We start from the raw sequence: 27,152 nt of genomic DNA on the forward strand, positions 1-27,152 counted from the left end.
CTTTGCTTGAGGAAAAAAGAAAGAACGAAAGAACCTTTCTGAATCAGAGGGGATAAGCAGGACCTGCAACAAAATTTTGTAGAGCCGACTGGGAACTGATAACATGAGTTTCCTTCTCCCAGGGAGCAAAGAGTGCTGCCAATCAATGCTGATTATTGCTTCTTCTTTAGATCTGTTATTTGCTTGTTGCCCGGAGGTCTCCAAGTGACTTGGAAAAACACAAATAAATGTATGTTACTAGCCCAGAGGTGGAAAGAAGTCCCTACCAGAGAAAAATGGCAGATTAAACTGATGGATTATTCTGAAATGGCAAAAATGACCAGAAGAATTAAAAACCAGGAGGAGCAAAATTTTAATAAAGAATGGGGGAAATATATAATTTACTTTAAAAGTCATTGTAAACAATTAAAATCATTAGTAGGATTGGAATGGAATATGTAGTTTAACGTCGAACTATGGTTGTAATGGAGATTTAATAGATTTGGATTAATAGAGAAGATGCAGGAGGAAAAAAGTTAACATAAGGACCCACAATGGGCAGGAGGGAAGTCCAGGGGAACCTATGAAATTCTCTTTTTATTTTGGTTGTTTGACAAATGTTTGTAAATTTCAAAATCTGAAAAATTAAATATATTTGGGGAAAAAGGAAAAACACATAAATGTATTACTCTTCAAAACCAAACCAAACCACTCCTCACCCCCTGGACTGATACTGTTTTACTTTCTCGATATGGCTTCGATTGGCATGTTTTGTTACGTTCCACATCCCCATAAAATAACTTGCTATTTCTTTGCAATTAAAGGCAGCCCCCAAATTTATTATTTTTACAAAAATGAAACAAATGCCCATTAGCACCATTTGTGCTCTGAAGCCCACCACACGAGTTGCCTGCCTGCATCAATCAATCAATCAATCAATCAGTATTTACTGATTATTTTTTCCAGTTAAAGCTTTCTGCTGGTTTGATTCCCAGATGTTGCATGCCGCCTTGGAATGTTTTGAGGAAAGTGTGGTTTATCACTGCCCAGAAATGGAAAAAAGTTGCAGTACCAGCCAAGTAGCTAATTAAATTAATGGATTATGCCAAAATGGCAAGGTTAATGGGTGCAATAAGAAACCGAGAATAATTTTTTAAAATTAAAATTCGGGGAGAATTTGTGGAATATTTGTAAAAACTCATTTATGCAAATAAGCTCATTAGCAGGATTAGCGTAAAACAAGCAGTTAGATGTATTATTCAGAGAAACTAAAGAATAACTTAAAGATGGAGTAATGTGGAAAATGCAGTATGAAAATCAAAACTAAAAAACCACAAAACGGGGGGAGGGAAGTCAAATATATGTGTACTAGAAATGTATTTTTGTAATTTGTTTGTCTGCGTATCTTTGAAAAAAATCCCATACATTTCTAGTACACTTATATTTTACTCCCCACCCCCCTTTTGTGGCTTCTTTTTATTTCTATAGATCTAGATCTAGAAATTCGTAAATCACATCTTCTTTTCCCTTTCCCTCCTCCTCTCTTTTGCACTGCACGCAGCCCCACCTCCCAGCCCCTTGCAAGCGAGTTAACTCACCTGATCCCTCAAATCCCAGGAGATCCTCCCGCTTCCCGGAGATGCAATATATACAGTATATATATGAAAAGGCTACTTTGGGTCTCCCCTCTCCCACCAGGCTTCCCCCGGGAGAAGGCGGAGCAGGAAGTGACTCCGCACAGGCGCAACCCGTTTGCGAGGAAGTCTTTTCTGAGGATCGACCCTCTTCGGCGTCGCCCCTTCGGAGGTTGCAACCTGCACAAAACGGGGGTGGATCCCAGAATCATCTCCGCCCCCGACCCTGGGAGAAACAAAGGCCCGCGAGGCGGGGTGGGGGAAATGGAGGAAATTCCTGGGGAAAGAAAGGGGGATTGGAAACGCGTGTCTTTCAAGGCTTGGATTGGAAACGCGTGTCTTTCCCCCACCCCCCATATATTTTTGTTTTCTTGCTGCTGGACTCCAACTCCCATCAGCCCCAGCTTACCATGGCCAGTGCTGAGGGATGACGGGAGTTGTAGTCCTAAAACAGCGGCAACGTTGCTCAGGTTCCAGTTCCAATTGAAAGTGTTGCAGGAATTTATGTATAGGTTGGGGGGGGGGTGTTGCCCCTCCAGCAGATATCATGCACATGCAGCCCACTACCAAAATCAGCACAATCGCTGTTGTGACTTGTTTTTTGTCCCCACAAAACTATTCAAAGGGCCTCTGCTGCACAATACCAAAGGTAAGAATTCACTGATAAATGTACTGGCTCACTGGGAAAACTTCAGAAATTCATATAGACGTGAGCTCAGCTACTCAGCAGCCCCTCTGCCTGAGTGATAATCCCTGGCATCCTGATAAAGTGGTACCTCAGGTTACAAACGCTTCAGGTTACAGACTCCGCTAACCCAGAAATAGTGCTTCAGGTTAAGAACTTTGCTTCAGGATGAGAACAGAAATCATGGTCCGGCGGCGCAGCGGCAGCAGGAGGCCCCATTAGCTAAAGTGGTGCTTCAGGTTAAGAACAGTTTCAGGTTAAGAACGGACCTCCGGAACGAATTAAGTACTTAACCCGAGGTACCACTGTACCTGAGTGCCAGACAGGTAGCCATTCCATAAATAACAAACCCAGATGAAGACGAAAGGGTGTAATTAACTTGGCTGGGAAACAGGGAAATGTAAAGATCTTTTTTGTGATACTTGATGGGTGTTTAGTGGAGGGCAAGGAGAACCATGGGGCAGGGTCCAAGATGCTCAGATTACTGCCACCAGACCTCCCCTTTCATGATGTAACCGTGATGTATGAGTGGTGTAGTTTGGGGGGGTGTAACATGGGGATTAGCAGCTAATAAAAGTTTGGGGGCTCTTTTGTTCAGGGCTTCCATCTTGTTCCACCTTGTGCCAGGTGGGAGTCCTGTCGCGACAGTCTTCAATAAAGACCAAGCCTACTGGCTGCTGTTTGGCTCTGGTATTCCTGGCTGGTGTCCTTGTTTTTTGTCCAAGGGAGCCCTCAGATTTCTCTGTTAACAGAAGAGACCCCCGTGGGTCATCTAGTCCAACCCCCTGAAATGCAGGAAGTTCAACTAAAGCTTACTGAACTGAATGAGTAGCTCAGCTGATAGAGCGTGAGACTCTTAATCACAGGGTTGTGGGTTCGAGTCCCGTGTTGGGCGAGAAGATTCCTGCATTGCAGGGGGTTGGGCTAGATGACCCTTGGGGTCCCTTCCAAGTTTACAATTCTATGAGCAACCCCAGAACTCCATTAACCTTCACCCGCAGAACTACAGTTCCCAGAGTCCTGGGGAGAAAAACTGGGACTTCTGCTTTGCCACAAAGGACCCTCTTGCTGCCGCCCCCTCCTCATGTTGCAAAACTGCAACCTGGATGGCTTTAAAAGTGGATTAGGCAAATTCATGGGGGCTACCAATGGCTACTGGCCATGATGGCTGTGCTCTGCCTCTGCGGTTGGAGGCAGAGATGCTTCTGAATACCCTGAATCCAGGTTGCTGGAATCTGCAGGAGGGGAGAGGGCTCTTGCGCTTGGATCCTGCCTGCAGACTTCCCCTTGGGCATCTGCTTGGCTGCAGTGAGAACAGGATGCCACAAGGTGTGACTGGAAAGTTGGGTCACAGAAATCAAACACCACTTTTCTGGGCACAGCCCAGGAGGAAGGAGCGGAACCACTTCATAACAGTGGCCCCAGCTCCCAGACGGTCCAGAAGGATGTTATGGTCGATGGTATCAAAGGCCGCTGAGAGATCCAGCAGAACTAGGAAACAGCTCTCACCTTTGTCCCTAGCCCGCCGGAGATCATCAACCAGCGCGACCAAGGCAGTTTCAGTCCCATGATGAGGCCTGAATCCCGACTGGAAGGGATCCAAATGGTCTGCTTCTTCCAAGCGTGCCTGGAGTTGTTCAGCAACCACTCGCTCAATCACCTTGCCCAAGAATGGAAGATTTGAGACTGGGCGATAGTTGGTCCTATTGGCAGCATCTAAAGATATTTTTTTTAAGAAGCGGTTTGATAACCGCCTCTTTCAGCGGGTCTGGGAAGGCTCCCTCACAGAGAGAAGCATTCACTGGTTTGAACATTTGACAGGTTTTCATTATTTTCTCCTTTTGCAAGACAGTGGGTACATTTTACACTTAAAAAGTTACATTTAGTTCAGAGATAGAAAGTTACATTCAGTAGGGAGACAACATAAAACTAACATTAAAGAAATAACATTAGTACAGAGATGGTGAACACAATTATAATATCTCACAGTGGCTGGAAAAGGAAGCAATACAGCAGACTATACTGTGGTTTTGAGCATCACAGGGAGCAATGCAGGGGGGCAGAGAAGTGGGGAGACTTTATTGATAGCAAATATTTATTCCCTTATTGATACAGAGGAAAAGAAACCTTTATTCAACTCAAAATTCTTACAACACAATCAAAAAGCATTTGCTGCTCCTTCAGAAAACATTCAGGAACTGCAAAGCCCTGGAGACATTTTTTTTAAAAAATAAAATAAAGAGCACGTGATCACTGAGTCATTTCCAGGAAGGGAAACTCCCAGTGGCTGAAAACTGAGAAAGTGAAACTTAACTCGGATCTTTGGTGCGAGGGAGCCATGGCTGCTGCAGGGGGTCACATCCAGCGTCTCCGTGATGAAGCCACTTGCTCCATCTGCCTGGATTACTTCAAGGATCCAGTGACCATCCCAGAGTGTGGGCACAACTTCTGCCGATCCTGCTTGGTCCTGTTCTGGGGGGAATCAGAGGCAGAGGCTTCCTGCCCTCAGTGCAGAAAAACAGTCCAGAGAAGGAGCCTCGTCTCCAACAGGCAACTGGCTAATGTGGCAGAAATAGCCCAGAATCTCAGCCTTCAAGAGGGAAAGGAGGAAGGAGGGAAAGGAGGAGTCTGCGAGGAGCACCAGGAGCCCCTGAAGCTCTTCTGCAAGGAGGATGAAGCCCCCATTTGTGTGGTTTGTGACAAATCAAAGGAGCACAAACATCACGAGGTGATTCCTCTGAAGGAGGCTTCCGAGGAATACAAGGTAGGAGATCCCTGGATGTGGAGGGGGAGAAATAGCTGTGGATTCTTCTTGGGAGGTTTCCTTTTTAATTCTCAGCTCCAAAGTATGAATTGGCATGAATACATCCTTGTTTATTATGTAAAAAGCAGCCCAGGGGAAGCCTGAGGGCTCCTGGGATGGCTGGGAGGAGGGAGTTTAAGTCTTTCTCTCTTCCAGGGGGACAAAGGGATCTCCCTTGATATCCCTGAGTAGCATCTGCAAAGACTAGATGGAAGTCTGTAAGCAAGGGGTGACCTAACTGGGTCCCTGAGCCCCACAGGGCTGGCACAGAAAAAAGGTAGCGGGTCCAGGGAGCCATGGACCCAAAAAGGTTGAAAACCTCTGGACTTTTATTTCCTCGAATAAACTACTTTCCTATTATAGCAAGGCCAGTGGGCGCAAGAAGCCAGCACACTATTCACCTCCTCTCTGTGTGTCTCAGTCAAACCTGAGTTTTCCCTTTTCTCTTTAGGCAGAGATCTGTCGCCGCCTGGAGATTCTGAGGAAAGAGAGAGAGGAAATTCTGGCCCATCAAGCAGCCCTGGACAAGGAATGGAAACACCTCCTGGTAAGTGCCACTCTTATTACTAGGTAGGGAACAAGCACTTGAAGAGTCAAGTCAGGACTGAGGAGGGATGGGGAAATCTGCCCATTTCAACTTCTCCCCATTTCTCCTTTTTCCATATCAGTCTGTTTATTAATTTATCATTCTGAAAATAAATCAGATGTTAGGGTGGCTACCTCCTTGTATAAATATTTTGAAATGTACTTTATCTTCATAAATACATTTTTTGTGAACATTACCTGGCTTGTTCAACCATGAAAAATTCAGAGGTGTGAATTTCAAAAGATTGCTCTGTTTCATTCTCCATATTTTTTCAGCAATAGTAAATTACGGTAGGTAAATTCACTTTTGAATGCAGCTAATTTGAGTTTATTTTCCATTGTCGTTTATTATGTGAATAGCAGTCAAGGACAAGACAGGAATTGTGAGCTGAGAGGGTGGAAGCAGGTCAATTCAACTCCTGATTTACCATAAATATTACTAAAGAGTTGTCTTTCTAAATGTGCGCTCTTGTTCATCTTTAGGAAACTCAGGGAGCTATGGGGATAAACTCTGCACTTTCTCCTCATCCTCCTCTCTTTCTGTTACTTTCCTTACACCTCAATGGTCCCAGTCTAAACTGAGGGTGTTTTATGTTCCTGGACATTCTCTGAACAACTCTGAACTCTGGTTATGCCATTCCCCAAAACATGCAGGGAATATCCTGTGGGGATGTTTATGGAGGCAGGAGAAGATATATTATTTTATTATATCCTTCATAACTTTCTTCAGCAAGTTCTATAACTTAGCAGAGTTGTTAAACATTCCACCTTTTAAATAACACAGCGGTTAGCTAGTTGCAGGCTCATCTGAGCCTCACTATTTAGGATTCCTGGTGTCCCTTTTTTATATCCCTCCTAAAAGAATAGAAACGGCCATCTGATTAAAGTTAACATAAAACTAGTTTACTTACAATCATCCAGTTCACAATGAGATTCCTGAAGGCAGACTTAATTTACAGAACAACATATAACTATGTGAACTATCCCATAAGAGAAATAGTCTCAAGTGACTGCGACTGAGCAGTCACTTCTCCTAACTCTTAGGAACACACAATGCAGAAGAGACAGAGCAGAACATGGAGGCCGTGTGCTCCTCTCCCAAGAACAGACCACATTCACATTAAGTCACATGCAAAGGAAGTCTGTCCCAGCTCAGGAGGAACTAGCAAGTTTTCTCCTGAGTGATACAAAGCATTCCCCAGCATGTGCATTGTAGGACTCTTGTATTTGACTGCAAAACGTTTTTACATCCCACATATCCATGGCTAGAAAAAAATGCTCCTTGCTTTAGGCTGTATCCCTCTGCAAAATAGAAGTCACCAGGAACAGCAATGGAGAGGGCCTCCCCTCAAAATAAAGGTTTACTTCTTTAGTAACTGGAGGTTTCGTGTCTCTGAAAAATCAGAAGTGTCCTCCCTGTGGAATTCTCACTATTCTCTTCCTGATGTTTTGAAGGCTGATCACCTTCCACACTCAGACCTCCTCTTTTCCTGCAGAAATTAACAGAAATGGAGAGGCTGAAGGCCGTGAAGAAGTGCAGAGAACTGCGCCAGTTCCTGGAAGAACAAGAAAAACGTCTGCTGACTCACGTGGAAGAGGTGGAGAAGGAGATTGCCGGGAGAAGGGATGAGCAGCTGGCCAGACTCTCCAGGAAACTCTCCTCTCTTGAGAGGATCATCCAGGAGATGGAGGAGAAGAGTCAGCAGCCAGCGAGTGAACTCCTGCAGGTAAGATGGTGGCAGGAACAGGCCAAGGCTCCAGGAAAAGGCTGCCTCCAATCCTGTCTGTGCCCCTTTCATGTATGCAAGGAGTGCAGGGGATCAGATGATGGAGCCTCTAGACAGGTTGTAATGGACAGGAAGACCCAAGAGACCTGGGATGCTGAACTCACCTGAATGCAGAGTAGAGATTCTTCTGTGTTCTTGATGGAACGGGAGGTGCTCTTCTGCTCTTTGCTGATGCTTTGTCTCCGAACGCCTTTCAGCTGTGGGCGCTTCGTCTGGGATGCGTTCAGGCCTCCTTCCGACATGAGCCAGTCTCTTGACCAAGCTTCTCTTCCCGTTCCCTCCACAACTTCTGGGTTGATCCCCTTCCCCATGGATACAGATCGGCCCAAAATGGTGCTCAGTCACAGTGACCAAAGAGCAAGACAGAGGGACTCATCCAGACTGCTGCTTCTCCCAGCCCTTTCCTCCAGGAAAACCCTCTTTTTACTGCTGAATTAGAGCAAACCTCAGCCAGGTTTTCTCTGGATTGACGTTTGCTTTGATGTTGCACCAAGGAGCAAGTTTTTCCTGAGGGAAAGCGGCAGGGCAAAGGCAAAACCACTTGGACTCGTGTTTTCTGGGCACAGGAAAAGCAGAAGTGTGGACAAGCCCAAAGAAACACTGAGCTGTTTTATTACCCCTTTGGCGGCATTTTATGCTGCAGGTGCTTTTTTTACTTCCAGATGGAAAACAGAATTTGAAATTTTGGGACTTCTATTGAAGAGAGTGCCCTGGCAGGATTATCCTGTAGGCTTACTTACATCTGAATTGCACAATGCAAACTAAATTAAAGTTACTAAATTATAATCTAAGACTAGAGATGGTGTGAATCGTCTCTTGAACCCACAAATGTGAAATTTCCCTAAAATGCTGGTGGATTTTCATAAGGATTTTAAACAATGGCAAACTGATGTGGAAATGTGGAGAACTTGATATCAGAACAATTAAGTTTTTAAGACTGGAAAAATAAAAGTTGTGAGAAACGAAAACTGGCTGATTCAGCCATTCCTATCCCAAACCTTGGCATGTGTCAGGCAGACTGACGTCAGAGGGCCAGGCTGTTCCTCCGCCCCAGGGTCTGAGGGGGTCTTCCTAGTTTGGCCTGTGGTGTGCAGTGAATTCCCTTCTCTTTTCCCCTCTAGGATGTGAGAAGGACCTTGCAGAGGTAAGTGGATCTGGCTCATTTCCATTCTTTGAAGCAGAGATGCAGGAACCTCAAACATGGCCCTCCAATGGCTGCAGGGGGAGACTGTAGGACTCACTCGCTGCAGCACCTCACACTTTCTGTTCATTGACTTTTTGGTAATTTCAAACATCTAGAAGAGAAAGTCCCAAAGATGCTTGGGAAGAGCTTAGGACATATTTCAGTGTCCAACTAGAAGCCCCTCAACTCTGGTAACTCAGCTCCTTTGAGGCACTTAGGGAGGGAAGGTCTGTTGGTCTAGAATAGGTGGGATCTTTTTCTTGGGAGTGTTTCCACCGTGAGAGGCTGAAGGTAGTCTAGAGTGGCGGGTCTAGTTGTTTCCTGCCTCTGGAGGGAGAGTCCCATGGGGTTGTGTCCTTCCTGGGTGAGAGAGGGGGTGAAGGGAGGGTTGAGGTTGCATTCCACCTCAGGGGTTTGGTTCTTAAGTCCTGGGACCTTCCCAGAAAGTTGTTATGGGGCAGCATAGTTTGAAGCCATGGGAGCCCTCCGGTGGTGTCGCTTGGGGTTACATCTTGTCCCTTGTGCTGTTTAGCATTCTTACGAAGCCACTGACAGCCGTCCTCAGGGGTTTTGGACTGAGGTCTCATCTGTGGTGGAAATAAACCTGTTGGGAAATAAACTTCCACTTTGTTCGTCTTATTGAAATCGCCTGCAAGAATTAGGGAGATGGGGCCACAATGGGGCCATTCATTGTTTTTCTTTTCACCAGGTATGAGGAAAGAGAGAGTCCAGAGAAACCACTGGCTTTCCCTCCAGAACTGAGGAACAGGATCTTGGAATCCTGTGATCTGAATCACCTTGTGGAGAATACAATGAAACAATGGAAAGGTAATGAAAACTGGCTGCCAGGATTTCACACTGGGAATTCTGTTACTTCTTCAGAACTGAACATGCCATCCTCTTATTGCATGGAATTGAGTAACCCCAGGATACCTTCCTTCTTGGTGCTCCAGCCTTCATTTCCTGTCCCCCAGAATGGCCCATGTATATTGTGACGCTGGATCCTGTAAAGAAAGCCTGAACCAGAGTGTAGAGCAAAGTCAGGATTTTTTCCTGCAATGTGCATCTGTTTACAATTATACAGAACCTCCTTTTCCTTGTGGTTCCCTGTCTGCACAATCTGAGTTTGTCCTTTTGAAGGATCTCCTGCTCTGAATGGAGTCAAAGGGCATTAAGAGGCCCTGGTTCCCCCTCTGCCTCCTACTCAGGCTTGTTTCTCAGCCGTGGAGCCAAGGCCTGAGCCGTCTCCTCCTCAGACGTCCCCCTGCAGCTGCCATATCTAGGGCTTCAGCCTTCAAGATCTCCTGAGAGTTCCCCCATTGAGAGTGGAAGCAAGAGCACATGAGCCCCAAAGGGCACAATTATGCTTGTTAAGAACCTTAAAGATTTGTAGAAGGTTTGTGAGGAAGGGTTTTCTTTTGCCTGAGAGCTCTGCCAATCCTTCCTCATCAAACTTCACTTCTCCTTACGTTTCACAATGTTGTTTTTAGTTGTTCTCTCTCCCCCCCCCCTTTACTTGGGAAGATGTTAAGGCTGCCTCCATCTCCCCTCTGCATCCTTTTACGGGATTCCTATTGCTCTGCCTCCCCTCCAGTCCTCCAATGTAGAGCCCAATTTAGGGACAAAGTTCAGAGACCAGCAGGATTCATGCTGAATATTTTTATTCTCTTATTTGTAAGCTTGCTTTATGATTGCTGAGGGTTTTTTTGGTTTGTTTTCTTAAAAGATTTTTATTAAAAGTTTCAACATAACAAATGATCAAAAACATATCATCCTCATTCCCCCCCCCCCATTTTCCCCCTCCCTCCCACCCGGACTTCCCTCAGCTCCTCTCTCTGGTTTTCCAACACATATTATTCTCTGCATTTTATAAAATGGTAAAGATCCTTAAGCTATCTATCTATTATGTTAACAATAAAAAAAAATGTGTATGTTTATTCAAAACCTGCCAAGGAGTCCAGTTCATTTTGTTGTTTCTTTAAATACTTTGTAAAAGTTTCCCATTCTTCTTTAAAGTCACAGTTGTCCTTATCATACAGTTTGTATGTTAGTTTGCCAATTCCGCATATTCGATCCGTTTCCCTTGCCACTGTTCTTTTGTCAGGGTTTCTTCATTCTTCCATCCTTGTGCTATTAAGACTCTTGCCACCACTCTCGCATACATAAGCATGTTCTTCATTTTCCTTGGCAGGTCTCTACCTACAATCCCTAACAAAAATGCTTCTGGCTTTTTTACAAATGTTAATTTGAACATTTTCTTCAACTCATTATACATCATTTCTCAAATTTTTAAAATTTCTCTACAATCCCACCACATGTGATAAAAAGTCCCTTCTTTTTCCTTGCATTTCTAGCATATATTTGACCCAGTTTTGTACATTTTTTGCAATCTGTACTGGTGTAATGTACCATCTATACATCATTTTCATGTAGTTTTCTTTTAAAAGGGAACAACCTGTAAATTTTAAATCTGTTTTCCACAATCTTTCCCAATCTTCGTACTATGATTGCTGAGTTTTAAAGCTTTAGTTATTTTCATAGATTCTTCCTATGATTTTCATGTTTATAATTATTTTTTGTACAATTTAATTAATACATAATAATTGTACTTGAATTTAAGGATGTTACTTTTGTATGGAGATTTATTTCTGGTGGAAGAGTGTTGCCCTTACACTTTATATCTTTCTGCTTCCTCAGATGCTCTGTTGCTCAAAGAACAGCTTCAGGAAGGTAAATTTCCAGGGGAGGAACAATTTGACAGGAGGGGTGGGGACTGATATTTCATGGGTTTTGAACCGTCTGTTCTGCAGACTTTGGGACCCCCATCAATGGCATAACTTTGGGTAACAGTCCTCTACTGGTGTTTGGGTTATTTCCATGTCCTATGAATGAACTGGGCAGGAGGTTGAAGGCTTGGACTGGGGGCAGAGCTTGTCCCTGCGAAGAACCTGCACACCAGTCTGAGTTCCTTTCCTGCCAATAGACTATTATCCTGCTTTCCCCCTTAATTTTATTGATTTTGCTTTCTTTCATAAAATTTATATACTGCTTGATTGTGGGGAAAAGCCTCAGAGCCTTACAATATGTTACAAAAGCCCTTAAGGAGAATCCTGCAGGGTCAGTCCAATGTCCATCTTGTCGAGTTCTCGTGTATAAGGAATAAGTGTGTTAAAAGGGGCACCCGCAAGCACCCAGTCCCTCCTCCACCTCCTGCCAGGCTGGTCTCCCAGCAGCAGAGCCAAGGCCTGAGCCGCCTCTTCCTCAGAGTTTCAACCTCACCAGCCATTTCTCGTGCTTCAGCCATCCCCATCGCCTGAGAGTTCCCACAGTTCTTATGAGATCAGCCCTATTCCATGAGGGAGGACTTCTCATTGCACGAGATTCTTGGAATTACAGGGTAAAGCTCTGCAGCTTCTTCCTCTGCAATTTGGTTTGTTAGCATGCTTGGAAATTCCAGTTTCAACAGCTTTTCCTCACCAGTTTACTTGGGGCAGATGTTAAACCTTTCTTCATCCATCCAGTTCAGACCCCCATTTCATTTGTGGATTTTGAATGATTGTATTCCTCCATTTCCTAGTATGGTTTACCATTTCTGATTTTTCCATATAATCATGGAATAGCGAAGTGTGAAAGGATCCCAAGGATCATCTAGTCCAACCCCCTGCAATGCAGGAATCACAGCTAAACACGTTACCGTATTTTTCGCTCTATTGGAAGCACCCAACCATAGGACACACCTTGTTTTGTTTTTTTAAATAATAGTTTTTTATTAAGTTTTCCATTTTAACAATCCAATCAAATCACATTAAATATTCCAAATTGTACAAATACATATCATAAAGTCCAAATATTTTGCCAATTTTTAAATTTTATTGGGGGTTCCCATGCTTCAAGTTCAGTGGGGTCCAATCATCATATTTCTACTGCCTTAAGTTTCCAATAGTCCCTTCTTTAAATCTTCCTGTTGTTATCCTTCTTTCTTTCATAGCCTCTGAGTTTTGCAATAATATGCTTCTGTGTGAACTTTGTGTGACTCTTTTTTTTTTTTTTGCAGCTGGTAAGTCTTTTACTTGCAGTATGTCCTCACACACTGGTGTTTATGCCGAATCCATCCAAAAGTCCTTCTCTGGTGGCAGACACCATCTTTTCCCAGTTCCGATGAAATAAAATCTAGGCATTTGCTCATTAATTTTCTCAGACAGGTTGCACCAAACATTAGTCTTTCCAGGGAAGGTTTGCCAAGTCGGACTTGAAGTACAGATATGATAACAAAGTAAGAGCTCGCCTCCCCCTCTGACTATTAATCTCTGCAACTCAGTCTGTCTCATAATGGCAGATCCCGATTAAATAGTGCGTCACAGGAGAGTCATTTATCTTCTTCCAAGTATTTAAAAAAACAAAGGCTTCAGTTAGTATTATTATTTCCACACAGTTTATATTTTCTGATCTCACTTGCTATAGGTAGTGTAGACGGTTCTTCTGGGGGGGGGGCGTTGTTAGGTATTATTGTAGTAGAAAAAGAAAAAGTTTTATCCCCTCCTTTCCGTTCCGTTCCAACATACCAGCTTAGATGTTATTCTTTGATGTTATCTTCTTCCTTCTGTCACTCTTAGCACCTCAGTGGCTGTAGTTGGCAGATTAAATACCCTTTCTTCGCCCAAAGCATGTACAATCTTAAATCCAATTTTTAATCTTAAGAAATGGAACTGGGAGCGCTCACGAAGACAGCGTCCAGGAGATCCGAGCTCTCTCGAGGGCTTTCCATCCAGTGCCCCCACCCCCTCCTTCTTTACGAACTCGGGGGTGGTTTGTGGGCAGCCGCGGATGAGACTGCATCTTACCTTCCACCGGGAAGAATTTGGGAGGCTGATTACTCCCATCTCAGCTTCTAAATTACCTCGTGTGAGCTGGAGAGATGGTATTGTCGGCCATCTTCCGTGGTGCCCCTAGCGGAGCACCTTGTTTTAGAGGGGGAGAACAAGAAAAAAAATTCTCCCCCTCTCTGCTCAGCGCCCCTTCAGCGAAGCCGCAGGAGAAACAGAGCCCCTTCCATTTCTCCTCCCACTTGGCTGAAGGGGCGCTGCGCAGCCCTCCCTCTCTGCTGAAGCCAGGAGAGTCTTGCTCTGCAGGCTTCAAAAGCAATGCGAAGCCTCTGGAGCGCGGAGGGAGCGCTCCCTCTGCGCTTCGGAGGCTTTGCGTTGCTATTGCTGAAGCCAAGGAGCCTGCATTCACTCCATAGGACGCACACACATTTCCCCTTGATTTTTTGAGGGGGGAAAGTGCGTCCTATAGAGCGAAAAATACGGTAGTTGTTTTAATTCCTTAGGCCTAGTGATATTACATTCTCAGGAATAATCTTTTGGACAATATTTAACATCGCTACTTAGCCCTACAGTTGTCGTCTTTGCATGATTTAATCTTTTGATTGAAATAAGGAAACAACAGGTGCTATGATATGGTGATGTTTTGTAACAAAAGATTTATTTTTTAGCTATTGCATTGTAGCCTGTTAAGCCTGTCTTTTTGCTTCCTCAGATGTTCAGTCATTCAGACTTCTTCAGAGAGGTAAATTTCACATGGAGACCCCAATTCACAGGAGGGGGGACTAGTGTTTCATGGGGGTCAAGAGTCTCTTCTGTGCAGCTTGACTCTGGCCCTGCTGTTGGTACCACAAAGGCAGAGAGGGAGGACTTGAAGGTGCAGAAGGCAGGGACAGAAATTGCCCAGAAGGTTCAGATAAAAGAGGGAAGAGTTTCATTCCTGCCTAGAGAGAGTTGGGTTGCTTTTCCATGTGACCTTTTTCAGGACTGGTTGCCACATGTCCTCTTTTTCTCAGACTGGCCTTCTATTTTCAGGATTAAAATTTCTCCCCTGGGTGGATTTTTCAAGTTTGGCAAAATGTCTCAAGTTATTTGGTTTGGTTTACAGTAACCCATGAAAAAATTTCTAGTGCATTGACTCAGATCTAAGGCACCCAGCTAAGCTAGCCTGGAGCAGAGAATCGCAACAGAGCAGCATCTTTAGCTGGCCACATCCTGTATAAAACCCTTGTCTTGTGGCTGAACTAAAAGGACGCTGGCTCAGCTACAAGATCTTGGAGGAGGAATCTGGGAGGGCAAGAGTTAACATCCCCCTGCCCTTAAGGAGAGTCCATATGTACATGTTTAACAGTTTAATAAATTGTTCTGTGCACACTTGCGTTCACAAAGATGGGAACATGAGCCCAAATACTTTCATGTGGCAAGCAAGGGAGCAATATGTTTTATTCTTATTATTATTATTTGGTTGTTGAAAGTTAAGAAAATTGCTATTAGCAGTATATCACAGCTTTGAAAGCCTACATAGAGTAGGGGTATTTAAAATGAGAGTTGTCATAGCGATCCATGGTTAAGAGTAGAAGTTGGCAAATGTGTCCTCTTTTTTGTTCTTCAAAATACGGCAACTCTACACTTGCCTATCGTGACTGTCTTAGCCCCTGACTGGTAACTTTTTGAGTTATTCCCTCTTCCCTCCATGGAACTAGTCTTATGTTATATATTACATCCAAAAGAGAAGCATGGAATAAGCAGTCCTTTGTAAAATTGCTGTGCCACCTGCCTTTTATTTTCCCCAGACTTCCAAGATGGTGGGGAGGAAGGCAAAGACAGGCCAAGTGGGTGAGAGCGATGGAGAGCAGGAATAAACAGGCTCCCCATTTAACACAATTTTCACTTGTAGGCACAAGGGCCCAGAACGTGACCCCCACAAAAGTGAGGGGAGGCCTATATGTTGTTTAATGTTGTATTTTTATGCTGTGAACCACCCTGAGACCAATGGATGAAGGGCAGTATGCAATTATTATTATTATTATTATTATTATTATTATTATTATTATTACAGGGGGGTCCTCATATCCCAACCCAAAGCTCCCCAAAGGCCAATCCTCTCCTGCCTCCTCCAATTCTCCTCTCTTTCTCCTTAGATAACACGGAAAAGCTGATTAAAAGGTTTCCTGGGTGGTTTTTCCTCTTAGAAAATGCCTGGGTTGAGAGGAGGGCAGGAATAATACACATCGGATATAAGAAAGTGAAGGGAACTGATTTAAAAACCATCAAGGAAGATATTTATTCTGATGAGAGTCTGCAAGGAGGAGTCTCAGTCTAGCATGCGATGCAAAGAAATCCCCTTGATCTGAAAGGGAATCTGGGTTTTTTGGGTGTTTTTTATTTATTTATCAAGGTGTCCATTTCTGTCTCTCGGCTGACTCTGCCTATTCTTCCCTTTCCCTCATCTTTTCCCCAACAGCAAATGTCACTCTGGATCCAGACACAGCCCATCCCAGGCTCATCCTGTCCGAGGATCAGAAAAGCGTGAGAAGGGGAGACAAACCTCAAGCCCTGCCTGATAATCCTGAGAGATTTAGCCACAAGATTTGTGTGTTGGGACGTGAGGGATTCACAGCAGGCAGACATTTCTGGGAAGTCACTGTGGGAAGTGGGGGATGGTGGGCTTTGGGGGTCGCCAGGAAGTCTGTGGAGAGAAAGGGCGGCTTCCCCTTAAGCCCTGAGGGAGGGATCTGGGCTGTGGGGAAGTGGGAAAGCGAGTACTGTGCCTGCACCTTCCCTGATGACTCTCCTCTGTCCCTGAGGGAGAAGCCCAGGAGGATCCGGGTGACTCTGGACTATGAAGGGGGACGTGTGTCTCTTTCTGACGCTGACTCAGGAGCTGAACTCTACACGTTCTCAGGAGCCTCGTTCTCTGGAGAGACCCTCCTCCCTTTCTTTCGTCTGTCGGGAAATAAAACCCACCTCAGTATCTCCTGAGGAGACTAAATCTGCCTCTCAGGCCCAGCAGGAGTTTCTCTCCAGACCAGAGTGACTGACATAAAAACATTTACCTGCCAAGAGCAGGTTGGGCAGTTTTCCAAGGGCCCTTTGAGAGGATTCATTCCAGTCAAAATCAGCAGAAATAACAAAACAAAAATGGGTTGCTCTTGCTTTGCATTTTCCTTCCTTTTCCCAGAATTCCCTCTGCTGCTTACTTCTTAAAGAGACAGTCACACTTTTATTAGGAGTCCTAATAAATTTTCTCACCTTCAATCTTGTTTTCGTTTTGAGATGTCTGATTTGGCAGAGGATGAGACTCTTGATCCCAGGGTTGTGGGTCTGAGCCCCACATTGGGCAAAAGTTTCCTGCACTGCAAGGGGTGGGACTAGATGACCTTCAGAGTCCCTCGTAACTCAGCAATTCTAGGAAACCTTCCTCTCCCCACAAGACCTTATGCAGCTGTGAAAATGCATGCATCATTGGATTAATAGATGACCAAAAATTGAACCCCTTCCCCCACGTCATGCAGGATAGCTCCTTGCTCTGGAGACCTCAGATGGGAAGAGAGAGAAAAAGAAATTGAACAGGGCATCATCTTCAAATGCCCTCTGCAAATACAGCCTCGCCATCTCCGCACAATGTCAGAAGTAAACCTTATTGCATTGAGTGGGGCTTCTGCCCAGTTAAATGTGTTTTGAGTGGATGCATTAATGTTCCTTATTCACAGGCTGGATTCTGTATATCGGGGGCATCAAATGGGGTGTCCTCTGGATAATGCTGGACTCCAACTCCCCTCTGACCCATCCAGCATGGCCATGGGTCAGAGAGGATGGGAGCTGCAGTTCGGCAGCCTCCGGAAGGGGCCCCATGGGCTGTGCTGCCCCATACATTTCGCAGGGCACCTTCCCTGTGTTCCTGAGCCCCACCCCAAATACGCAGTGCTCCCCCAAGGAGCGTCATTTCGCCACCAGGTGCATCTGATTTCTCTCCTGGGATACTAACAGCTGGAATAACACATGCCTGTGGAATTGACCCCTCTCAAAGATCAGGCAGGACTCACTCTGGCTCCCCTATCAGGGCCACTGACTACTGACCGGTGCAGCCTGCTGTCCTTTCCTGCGTTTCCCACAAGGTGGTGGCACATAATGGAATAAAGACACCTCCCCCACACCATTGACATTTGTTGCAGCAGAGGGGCAGGTTTCTGTTTTTGTTTTAAAATAAATTAACTGTAATGTATACTGAGAAGACGTTAATGTTCATTGTGAGTGGCTTTGGGGCAAAGCTTCCTGGGACAGCGACATTTGTAGAAGAAACTAAACTGAGCTGTGCAAAACTTGATGTTGGACTAAACAGACCTTTGGCTTTCCTGATAAAGTCGTACCTTGGTTCTCGAACAGAATACGTTCCGGGAGTCCATTCGACTCCTCGGAACTGTTCAAAAACCAAGGTGCGGCTTCCGATTGGCCGCAGGACCGTCCTGCAGCCAATCGGAAGCTGTGGAAGCCATGCCAGACATTCGGCTTCCAAAAATCGCTTGAAAGCCGGAACGCTCACTTCTAGGTTTTGGTAGTTTGGGAGCCAAGGCGTTTGAGATCCAAGGTACGGCTGTACAGTGGCACCTCTGGTTGCAAACGGAATCCATTCCGGAGGCCCATTCGCAACATGAAAAGAGAGCAACCTGCAGTGGCACGTCTGGGCACGTGCAGGTTGTGATTCGTTGCTTCTGCGCATGCACGTGACATCATTTTGTGCATCTGCACATGTGCGAGCGACGAAACCCGGAAGTAACCCTTTCTGGTACTTCCGGGTCGCCACGGGACGTATCCTGGAAGAACGTAACATGAAGGGAATGTAACGAAGTATGACTGTATTCTTAATTTAATTTAATTTAATTACTGAATGATGCGGAAAGGACCTTTTCAAGGTGGTCTCACCATCTGCTATGAGATTTGACCGCAGCCTGACACCCTCCCCTTCCTTTTATGCCACAGATAAAAAGCAGATACTTCTCCTGACCTTCCTCTTTGCCACTCAATAACAGTGGCAAATGGCAACAAAATAGAGATCTCTAAAACTCAGGACCTTATTTTATTTTCCAACCGGGGATGCCCTTGAGGTAGTTCTCCCCACCCTCTTAGCCAATCTCCCCTTCCTGTTTCAAATGGCTTCTCGCATGTACGAGGAGATTTGGCTTCTGAGTGAAGCCCTTTCCGCACTCCAGGCACTTGTATGGCTTCACCCCAGTGTGGGTTCTTTCATGTTTGAGAAGGTTGGAGCGATGGCTGAAGTTCTTCTCACAGACCGAGCAGTGAAACGGTTTCTCCCTCGTGTGCGTCCTGTGGTGAACGACAAAGGCCGACTTGTCCCGGAAGCTTTTGGGACAGTCCGGGCACTGGAAGGGTTTTTCTCCCGTGTGGATCTTCTCGTGCTGAACCAGGCCGGCGTTCTGAGAGAAGCATTTCCCACACTCGGCACATTTGTACGGCTTCTCGCCCGTGTGAGCTCGCTTGTGTTTCATGAGGGACGACCCGTCACCAAAACTCTTCCCGCACTCTCCGCACTTGTAGGGCTTCTCTCCCGTGTGGATCCTTTCGTGCGCGAGGAGGTTGGTGCGATGACGGAAGTTCTTCCCGCACCCAGAGCACGGGTACGGTTTCTCCTCAGTGTGGATCCGTCTGTGCACGAGGAAAGCAGATTTGTTCCTGAAGCTTTTGGCGCAGTCGGGGCACTGGTGTGGCTTCTCGCCCGTGTGGATTCTCTGATGTCGAATAAGATCGAATCTCTGCCTGAAACTTTTCCCGCAGTCTTGGCAGCGATAGGGCTTCTCTCCCGTGTGGATCCTCTGGTGAGACACAAGCCCAGTGCGCCTACTAAAGCTCTGTCCGCAGTCCAGGCAAGCAAAGGGCTTCTCTTGCGTGTGGGTTCTCTCATGTGCCGTAAGATGCGATCGCTGGTTGAAGTTTTTCCCGCAGTCCGGGCAGTTGAAGGGCTTCTCCCCAGTGTGGATTCTCTGATGTGCAACTAGGACATTCCTCCTGCAGAAGCTCTTCCCACAGTCGGAGCAGATGTAGGGTTTCTCTCCTGAGTGCATTCTCTGGTGTTCGGTGAGTTCTGCCTTGCAGCGAAAGGATTTTCCGCACTCAGCGCACGTCTCACCCTTGAGGAACCTTTGCTGGACTGGCATGGCAGGGAGCTGGAAAGGAACGGATTTGCCTTCTTCATTATGGGGGTGAGTTTCCTGCTGGTTTTCGGATGCTGCTCCCCAGTCGGCATATCGTGATACAGTCCGTTCTGCTCTCCCTGGCAGCATCCAATGTGGTTCAGCTTCTTCAGAATTGACTGGCACAATCTTCTTCTCCTCACCATCTGTTGGGGGGGGGGAAGGGATCCTTAGAAAGAGAGATTTTCCTTCCCCAAGGAAAAAGGAGGGCCTGGATAACAATCAAATACAGTGGTGCCTCGCAAGACGAAATTAATTCGTTCTGCAAGTTTTTTCGTCTTGCAAATTTTTCGTCTTGCGAAGCACGGATTCCCATAGGAATGCATTGAAAATCAATTAATGTGTTCCTATGGTCAAAAAAAGTCCAAACAAAGCCAACTTTGGTACAAAAAGAGTTTATTAAGTGCTCTTTAAAGTCACACATACTGTAAAGAGCATTTCAAAAATTGAAGGAACAATAATTTAAGTTTCTAAACATGACAGAAAAACATTTAAAAATCACCAAAGTGTACAGTACTGTACATACATTTTCTAAGACTCTGGGGGACAACTCGAAGAAGGTTCCTCTTCCACTCTTCGCTTCTTGCTGAAGAACCTGTCCATGGTCTGCTGCTTCATCCGCCTTTTCAGCACCTCCCTGAAAGGCGACATGACCCTCGTATCAAAAGTGTTCGCAAGGTCATGTGTCAGGTCCTTGTCAGGGTGGTGCCGCTGTGCAAAAGCCTGCACATCTTTCCACTTCTGGCAAATGTCCCTCAGTTCTTTGGAGGACAGCCGTTCCTCAGTTGCTTACTCCTCTTCCAGCGAGGCCTGCTCCTGCGCAGCCTCTGCCTGCAGTTCGACCAGCTCCTGGGTGGTCAGCTCGTGGTCGTGCTCCTCCACCAGCTCGCTGACGTCCTCCTCTGTGACCTCCAGGCCCATGGTCCTCCCCAAGGAAACAATGTCCTGCACCACTGTTGACTCTGGTGCATCAGAGTCACTTGGTGCCACACAGTCCGGCCACAGGCTGCGCCAAGCGCAATTCAAATTTCTCTGGCTGGTCCCGTTCCAGGCCGTGGTGATCATCTTCAAGCAGGTGACGATGTCGAAGTGGTCCTTCCAGAATTCCCGCAGGGTGATGGTGGTGCAGTCAGTCACTTCGAAGCATCGCCTGAAAAGCTCCTTGGTGTAGAGTTTTTTGAAATTGGCGATGACCTGCTGATCCATCGGCTGGAGCAGTGGCGTGGTGTTAGGCGGTAGGAACATGATGCTGATGAAGCTGAACTCCTCCAACAAGTCCTCCTCAAGGCCTTTAGGATGAGCAGGAGCATTGTCCATCAGAAGCAAAGCCTTCAGCGGCAGCTCGTTCTCCAGCAGGTACTGTTTGACAGCAGGGCCAAAAGCAAGATTGACCCAGTCCACAAACAGCACACGTGTGACCCAAGCCTTACTGTTGGATCGCCACATGACACTCAGCTGCTCCTTGTCGACCTTGTGTTTCTTGAAGGCCCGTGGGTTCTCCGAGTGGTACACTAGCAGGGGCTTGATCTTCAGGTCGCCGCTTGCGTTGGCACAGAAGAGCAGGGTCAGACGGTCCTTCATGGGCTTGTGGCCAGGCAACTTGGCCTCCTCCTGAGTGATGAAAGTCCTTTTGGGCATCCTCTTCCAAAACAGCCCGGTTTTGTCGCAGTTGAAGACCTGCTGTGGAATGTAGCCCTCCGTCGTCACAACCTCCAGGAACTCCGCTGCAAAGTCTTCAGCCGCAGGAACATCAGAACTGGCAGCCTCTCCATGCCTGACCACGCTGTGGATTCCAGATCTCGTCTTGAACCGGTCAAACCAACCTCTGCTTGCCTTGAAGACTTCTGGCTCGCCTGAGGTTCCTGGCTGTTCCCGGACGAGGTCTGCGTGCAAGGCCTTGGCCTTCTCACAAATGACGGCCTCAGTCACTGTGTCCCCTGCACGCTGCTTCTCTTCTAACCAGATGAGCAGCAACTTCTCCACCTCCTCCAGAACAGCTGGGCGGTTCTTCACGATCCTGGTGACTCCCTTGGCTGCATCAGTCGCAAGGATCTTCTCCCTCATCTTCAGGATGGTCCCGATGGTCGACGGATTCCTCCCGTACTCCCTGGCGAGGTCTGTCACACGCATTCCACCGTCGTGCTTCCGGATGATCTCCTTCTTCATTTCCAGCGTAACCTTCTCCTTCTTCCTCTCGCCGGCCTCTGCAGCAGCAGTCTTCTTGGGCCCCATGGCAGAACAGCTCCTACCTTCGCAAACCCAAAAAATAAATAAATCAGTGCTTCACATCCAAAAAATTCAAAAGCACCAAACCTCCTAGAAAACACACAAGCTTCCAGATTCTTGCAAACCCCTTCTCAACTACAGTGGTGCCCCGCAAGACGAATGCCTCGTAAGACGAAAAACTCGCTAGACGAAAGAGTTTTTCGTTTTTTGAGGTGTTTCGCAAGACGAATTTCCCTATGGGCATGCTTCGCAATACGAAAACGTCTTGCAAGTTTGTTTCCTTTTTCGTAAAACCGTTAATACCCAGGGTGCATTGCTTGAAGAGGTGCAGTTGCGACTTGACTTCTAGGAGCAACTCATAGCACGCGGTGTGGTTGCCTTTTTTGAGTTTTTTGAAGACTTTGGTGATTTTTGAAGCTTTCCCAAAACTTCTTTTGCAGCCATTTGGTAAGTTAAACTTTTAAAACTTTTTGGGGGGTTTTTGGATTTTGGGTTTGAATTTCTGTGTGGTGGGTGGCTGGGTGCTTTTGAATATTTTGGATCTGAAGACTTTGCAGCGGAATTCCTGGAGGTTGTGACGACGGAGGGCTACATTCCACAGCAGGTCTTCAACTGCGACGAGACCGGGCTGTTTTGGAAGAGGTTGCCCAAAAGGACTTTCATCACATAGGAGGAGGCCAAGTTGCCTGGCCACAAGCCCATGAAGGACCATCTGACCCTGCTCTTCTGTGCCAACGCAAGCGGTGACCTGAAGATCAAGCCCCTGCTGGTAATAATAATAATAATAATTTATTATTTATACCCCGCCCATCTGGCTGAGTTTCCCCAGCCACTCTGGGCGGCTCCCAATCAGTGTTAAAAACAGTACAGCGTTACATATTAAAAACTTCCCTGAACAGGGCTGCCTTAAGATGTCTTCTGAATGTCAGGTAATTATTTATCTCTGGTGTACCACTCGGAGAACCCACGGGCCTTCAAGAAACACAAGGTCAACAAGGAGCAGCTGAGTGTCATGTGGCGATCCAACAGTAAGGCTTGGGTCACACGTGTGCTGTTTGTGGACTGGGTCAATCTTGCTTTTGGCCCTGCTTTCAAACAGTACCTGCTGGAGAACGAGCTGCCGCTGAAGGCTTTGCTTTTGATGGACAATGCTCCTGCTCATCCTAAAGGCCTTGAGGAGGACTTGTTGGAGGAGTTCAGCTTCATCAGCATCATGTTCCTGCCGCCTAACACCACACCACTGCTCCAGCCAATGGATCAGCAGGTCATCGCCAATTTCAAAAAACTCTACACCAAGGAGCTTTTCAGGCGATGCTTCGAGGTGACTGATTGCACCACCATCACCCTGCGGGAATTCTGGAAGGACCACTTCGGCATCGTCACCTGCTTGAAGATGATCACCACGGCCTGGAACGGGATCAGCCAGAGAAATTTGAATTGCGCTTGGCGCAGCCTGTGGCCGGACTGTGTGGCACCAAGTGACTCTGATGCACCAGAGTCAACAGTGGTGCAGGACATTGTTTCCTTGGGGAGGACCATGGGCCTGGAGGTCACAGAGGAGGACGTCAGCGAGCTGGTGGAGGAGCACGACCACGAGCTGACCACCCAGGAGCTGGTCGAACTGCAGGCAGAGGCTGCGCAGGAGCAGGCCTCGCTGGAAGAGGAGGAAGCAACTGAGGAACGGCTGTCCTCCAAAGAACTGAGGGACATTTGCCAGAAGTGGAAAGATGTGCAGGCTTTTGCACAGCGGCACCACCCTGACAAAGACCTGACACATGACCTTGCAAACACTTTTGATACGAGGGTCATGTCGCCTTTCAGGGAGGTGCTGAAAAGGCGGATGAAGCAGCAGACCATGGACAGGTTCTTCAGCAAGAAGCAAAGAGTGGAAGAGGAACCTTCTTCGAGTTGTCCCCCAGAGTCTTAGAAAATGTACTGTACACTTTGTTGATTTTAAAATGTTTTTCTGTCATATTTAGAAACTTAAATTATTGTTCCTTCAATTTTTGAAATGCTCTTTACAGTATGTGTGACTTTAAAGAGCAGTTAATAAACTCTTGTTGTACCAACTTTGGCTTTGTTTGGACTTTTTTTGACCATAGGAACGCATTAATTGATTTTCAATGCATTCCTATGGGATTTCGTGCTTCGCAAGACGAAAAATTCGCTAGACGAAAAAACTCGCAGAACGAATTAATTTCGTCTTGTGAGGCACCACTTTATCCCCCCAGCCACCCACCACACAGAAATTCAAACCCAGAAATCTTTTTTTTAACAACAGCAGAGTGCCCCAATGGTCACAAAAAATCATAAAAATGCAGGAAAAAAACACACAAGCTTCCAGATTCTTGCAAACCCCTCCCCAACTATTCCCCCAGCCACCCACCACACAGAAATCCAAACCCAGAAATCTTTTTTTTTAACAACAGCAGAGTGCCCCACTGGTCACAAAAAATCATAAAAATGCAGAAAAAACACACACAAGCTTCCAGATTCTTGCAAACCCCTCCCCAACACCAAGTCCTTGAATTCCAAACACCCCAACCCAAAATCCAAAACCCCCCAAAAAAGTTTTAAAAGTTTAACTTACCAAATGGCTGCAAAAGAAGTTTTGGAAAAGCTTCAAAAATCACTGAAGTCTTCAAAAACCTCAAAAAAGGCTACCACACCGCGTGCTATGAGTTGCTCCTCGAAGTCAAGTCGCAACTGCACCTCTTCAAGCAATGCACCCTGGGTATTAATGGTTTTACGAAAAAGGAAACAAACTTGCAAGACGTTTTCGTCTTGCGAAGCAAGCCCATAGGGAAATTCGTCTTGCGAAGCAACTCAAAAAACGAAAAACTCTTTCGTCTTGCGAGTTTTTCGTCTTACGAGGCATTCGTCTTACGAGGTACCACTGTAAGGGGTTTGGGGCCCAGTTATTTGAAGGACCACCTACAGGAACCCACACAAGCCCTAAGAGTGGCTTCAGAGATCCTGATTGGTAGTGAACCTCTAAGGTCAGTTAGATTGGTGGGCACTAGATCTCCGGCCAGAGCCTTTATTGTGATGGCCCCTCACTTCCATAACTTGCTCCACAAGAGAACTCCCCCCAGCCAAAGACTCCTTACCCAGCCAAGGGGCATCAGCAGCTGTATCCTCCTGCTTGACCACTCTGATGAGCGACCACTCGCCGGAGTCTGACAGAGCCCTGTCGGCCTCAGGGGAATCATCTGCTTTCTCCTTGAAGGGCCAGAGGACCTGAAACAGCAGAAAGAACAAGACAAAGAAATGGGTGCGAATCGCCTGATATTCAGGGGTGGGGAACCTCTGGAGCTTCTCCAGATGCTACAGGACTCTAATTCCCATCAGCCCCCAGCCAGCATGGCCAAGGGTCAGGGGAGTTGGAGTCCAGCAACATCTGGAGGGCCAAAGACTCCCTGCCTTTGACTGAGTCAGGCCATTGGCCCATCTTTCACAGTATTGCCTACACTGACTGGCAGCAGCTCTCCAGAATCTCAAGGAGACCTTCTTCAGGCAAAGGCTGTCTTCTGTGCTGTCTTTGAAGGGGATGCATTAAACCAGCTGGGGCAGGATGTGGCAGCCCATCTCAAGACAGGGACTGGAGCACAGGAAACCATCCACATAGCCTCTCTCTTCTCTCTCAAGATGCCAGATACAGAGCCCTGAAGGGTCAGAGACCACACTGACTGCCTGTTCACAGCCGTGGAAGCTGGTCCATTAGGGCAGAGAGAGTGTTGCCCACCATCCTTAGTCTTCCCCCAGCAAGTGGCGTTCTAAGGTACACTGCCTCAGAACTTGGAGGTTCTACTTTGCCAATGAAGCCAACCCCTGCTGATTTGGCCAGATCCCATCTTCGAACCATCTAGGGCAGGCATAGGCAAACTCGGCCCTCCAGATGTTTTTGGCCTACAACTCCCATGATCCCCAGCTAGCAGGACCAGTGGTCGGGGATGATGGGAATTGTTTTCCCAAAACATCTGGAGGGCTGAATTTGCCTATGCCTGATCTAAGGGAACAGTCAGTCCAATGCATATTTACAGTCAGCAAAAACTGCCCCAATGGCTAGTCCTCTGGGCTCCTTGCCACTGTTCGTTTTGTTCTTCCCAGGACTGCTCTTCTGCCCTCTCACCTGTTCTATTTCGGGCTCGTTCTCTTGCTGCCTCTCCAGGAAATCCTCCGCCAGGCCGACTGCCTGACCGCAAGTCTCCGGCCCGCCTTCCCTGACCCAGTTCTGCATCTCCGGGGGCAGGACGGCCAGGAACTGCTCCAGGATCACCAGCTCCAGGATCTGCTCCTTGGTGCGCCTCTCCGGCTGCAGCCACCGATGGCAGAGCCTCCACAGCATCCCACAGAGATCTCGTGGCCCCTCGGCCTCCTGGTAGAGGAACTGCCTGAAGCACAGGCGCTCCACCTTCTGGCTGGGAGCCTCCTTCTTCACTTCCCCACGGTCCAGGGCCAAAACGCTGTGGGTGGGCGGGGGGATGTCTCCTCCAGGGCCAGGCAGGTGGCGGATCACCCTGCCTCGCCCAATGTCTGGTCGCCCCTCAAAGGAAGCCTGTGTGTCCCTTGGGCCATTGCTGGCCAGCTGCAGCTTTCCTGGCTCAGGCTGCGGAGACGGCACAGCCTTCAGGAGCCCCTGACACTGAGCTCCCCAGCACTCCTCCTGAGGCCCTTCCTCGGGTTCCTGCTTAATGTGCTCTGTTATGGTCCCTTCCCACAATTCCTTGAGGCTCTCTGAGCGGACGGCCAAGGGGCCTGTTCCTGCAGCCTCCTCCGGTTCAGACTCCGATGCCTCCTCCTGGGCCTCCGTCTTCACTGTGTCCTCCAGCAGGGCATCTCGGGGGACAGCCCAGACAGCTGCATTCCTGCGTTCGGACGCCATCACCTCTCTTAACTCCGGGGCTTGGCAGGGATCACTCACACACTGCTATCCCATGTTTCTCTGTGATGTCAACTGCCAGGTCCAGGGTTGTTTATAAGGCCCGGTGCCTCTGCAAGGAAAGAGAATCAGTGGGATCTGCAGCAAAAAGTTGCAGCGTGGAACACTCCTGTTCAGGATACTCCATTCCATTCTCTGCCCCCATGTTTTTCCATCCCACCAATCATCAGTCAGTATTCCGTTAAAAACTGAGCATGCTCAGTCCTCTGGGAACTGTAGCTGTGAGGGGAATAGGGGGGTCTCCTAACAATCTCAGCACCCTTAACAAACTACAGTTCCCAGGATTCTTTGGGGGGAGC

The 27,152-nt window shown here is 47.1% G+C and overlaps 2 protein-coding genes across 3 annotated transcripts in view; one reads left to right on the plus strand and one right to left on the minus strand.

Annotated features, from left to right (window-relative positions):
• The first annotated feature begins 4,187 nt into the window (after window positions 1–4,187).
• LOC128409268 (zinc finger protein RFP-like) lies at window positions 4,188–17,701 on the plus strand. Of its 2 annotated transcripts, XM_053379607.1 has the most exons (8): window positions 4,188–5,062; window positions 5,553–5,648; window positions 7,183–7,413; window positions 8,595–8,617; window positions 9,366–9,484; window positions 11,354–11,386; window positions 14,192–14,221; window positions 15,941–17,701. In XM_053379607.1, exons 1-8 carry the CDS (start codon window positions 4,637–4,639, stop codon window positions 16,456–16,458), a joined length of 1,476 nt encoding a protein of 491 aa, XP_053235582.1. In that variant the 5' UTR covers window positions 4,188–4,636; the 3' UTR covers window positions 16,459–17,701. The 2 variants fall into 2 exon arrangements, with proteins under 2 accessions (XP_053235582.1, XP_053235581.1); XM_053379606.1 differs by lacking the exons at window positions 11,354–11,386; window positions 14,192–14,221 and having other exon boundaries at window positions 4,191–5,062.
• An 837-nt stretch (window positions 17,702–18,538) lies between these two features.
• LOC128408795 (uncharacterized) overlaps window positions 18,539–27,152 on the minus strand; it is a 33,537-nt gene continuing 24,923 nt past the window's right edge. The window contains exons 9-11 of the mRNA XM_053378817.1: window positions 26,044–26,838; window positions 25,022–25,151; window positions 18,539–19,831 (exon numbers count right to left, since the gene is read on the minus strand). Of these exons, the coding sequence (XP_053234792.1) occupies window positions 18,600–19,831; window positions 25,022–25,151; window positions 26,044–26,838 (2,157 nt within the window). The 3' untranslated portion in view covers window positions 18,539–18,599. The remainder of the gene's footprint in view (window positions 19,832–25,021; window positions 25,152–26,043; window positions 26,839–27,152) is intronic.

This window comes from Podarcis raffonei, chromosome 2 (assembly GCF_027172205.1).
Source record: "Podarcis raffonei isolate rPodRaf1 chromosome 2, rPodRaf1.pri, whole genome shotgun sequence".
Taxonomy (NCBI): domain Eukaryota; kingdom Metazoa; phylum Chordata; class Lepidosauria; order Squamata; family Lacertidae; genus Podarcis; species Podarcis raffonei.

Excerpts from the sequence above, each read along its gene's own strand:
- LOC128409268 (XM_053379607.1), top strand. The coding sequence starts at position 4,637 with ATGGCTGCTGCAGGGGGTCACATCCAGCGTCTCCGTGATGAAGCCACT. Across the intron at positions 5,649-7,182 it reads AGGAATGGAAACACCTCCTG|AAATTAACAGAAATGGAGAG; the intron begins GTAAGTGCCACT and ends CTTTTCCTGCAG. Across the intron at positions 7,414-8,594 it reads CAGCGAGTGAACTCCTGCAG|GATGTGAGAAGGACCTTGCA; the intron begins GTAAGATGGTGG and ends TTTCCCCTCTAG.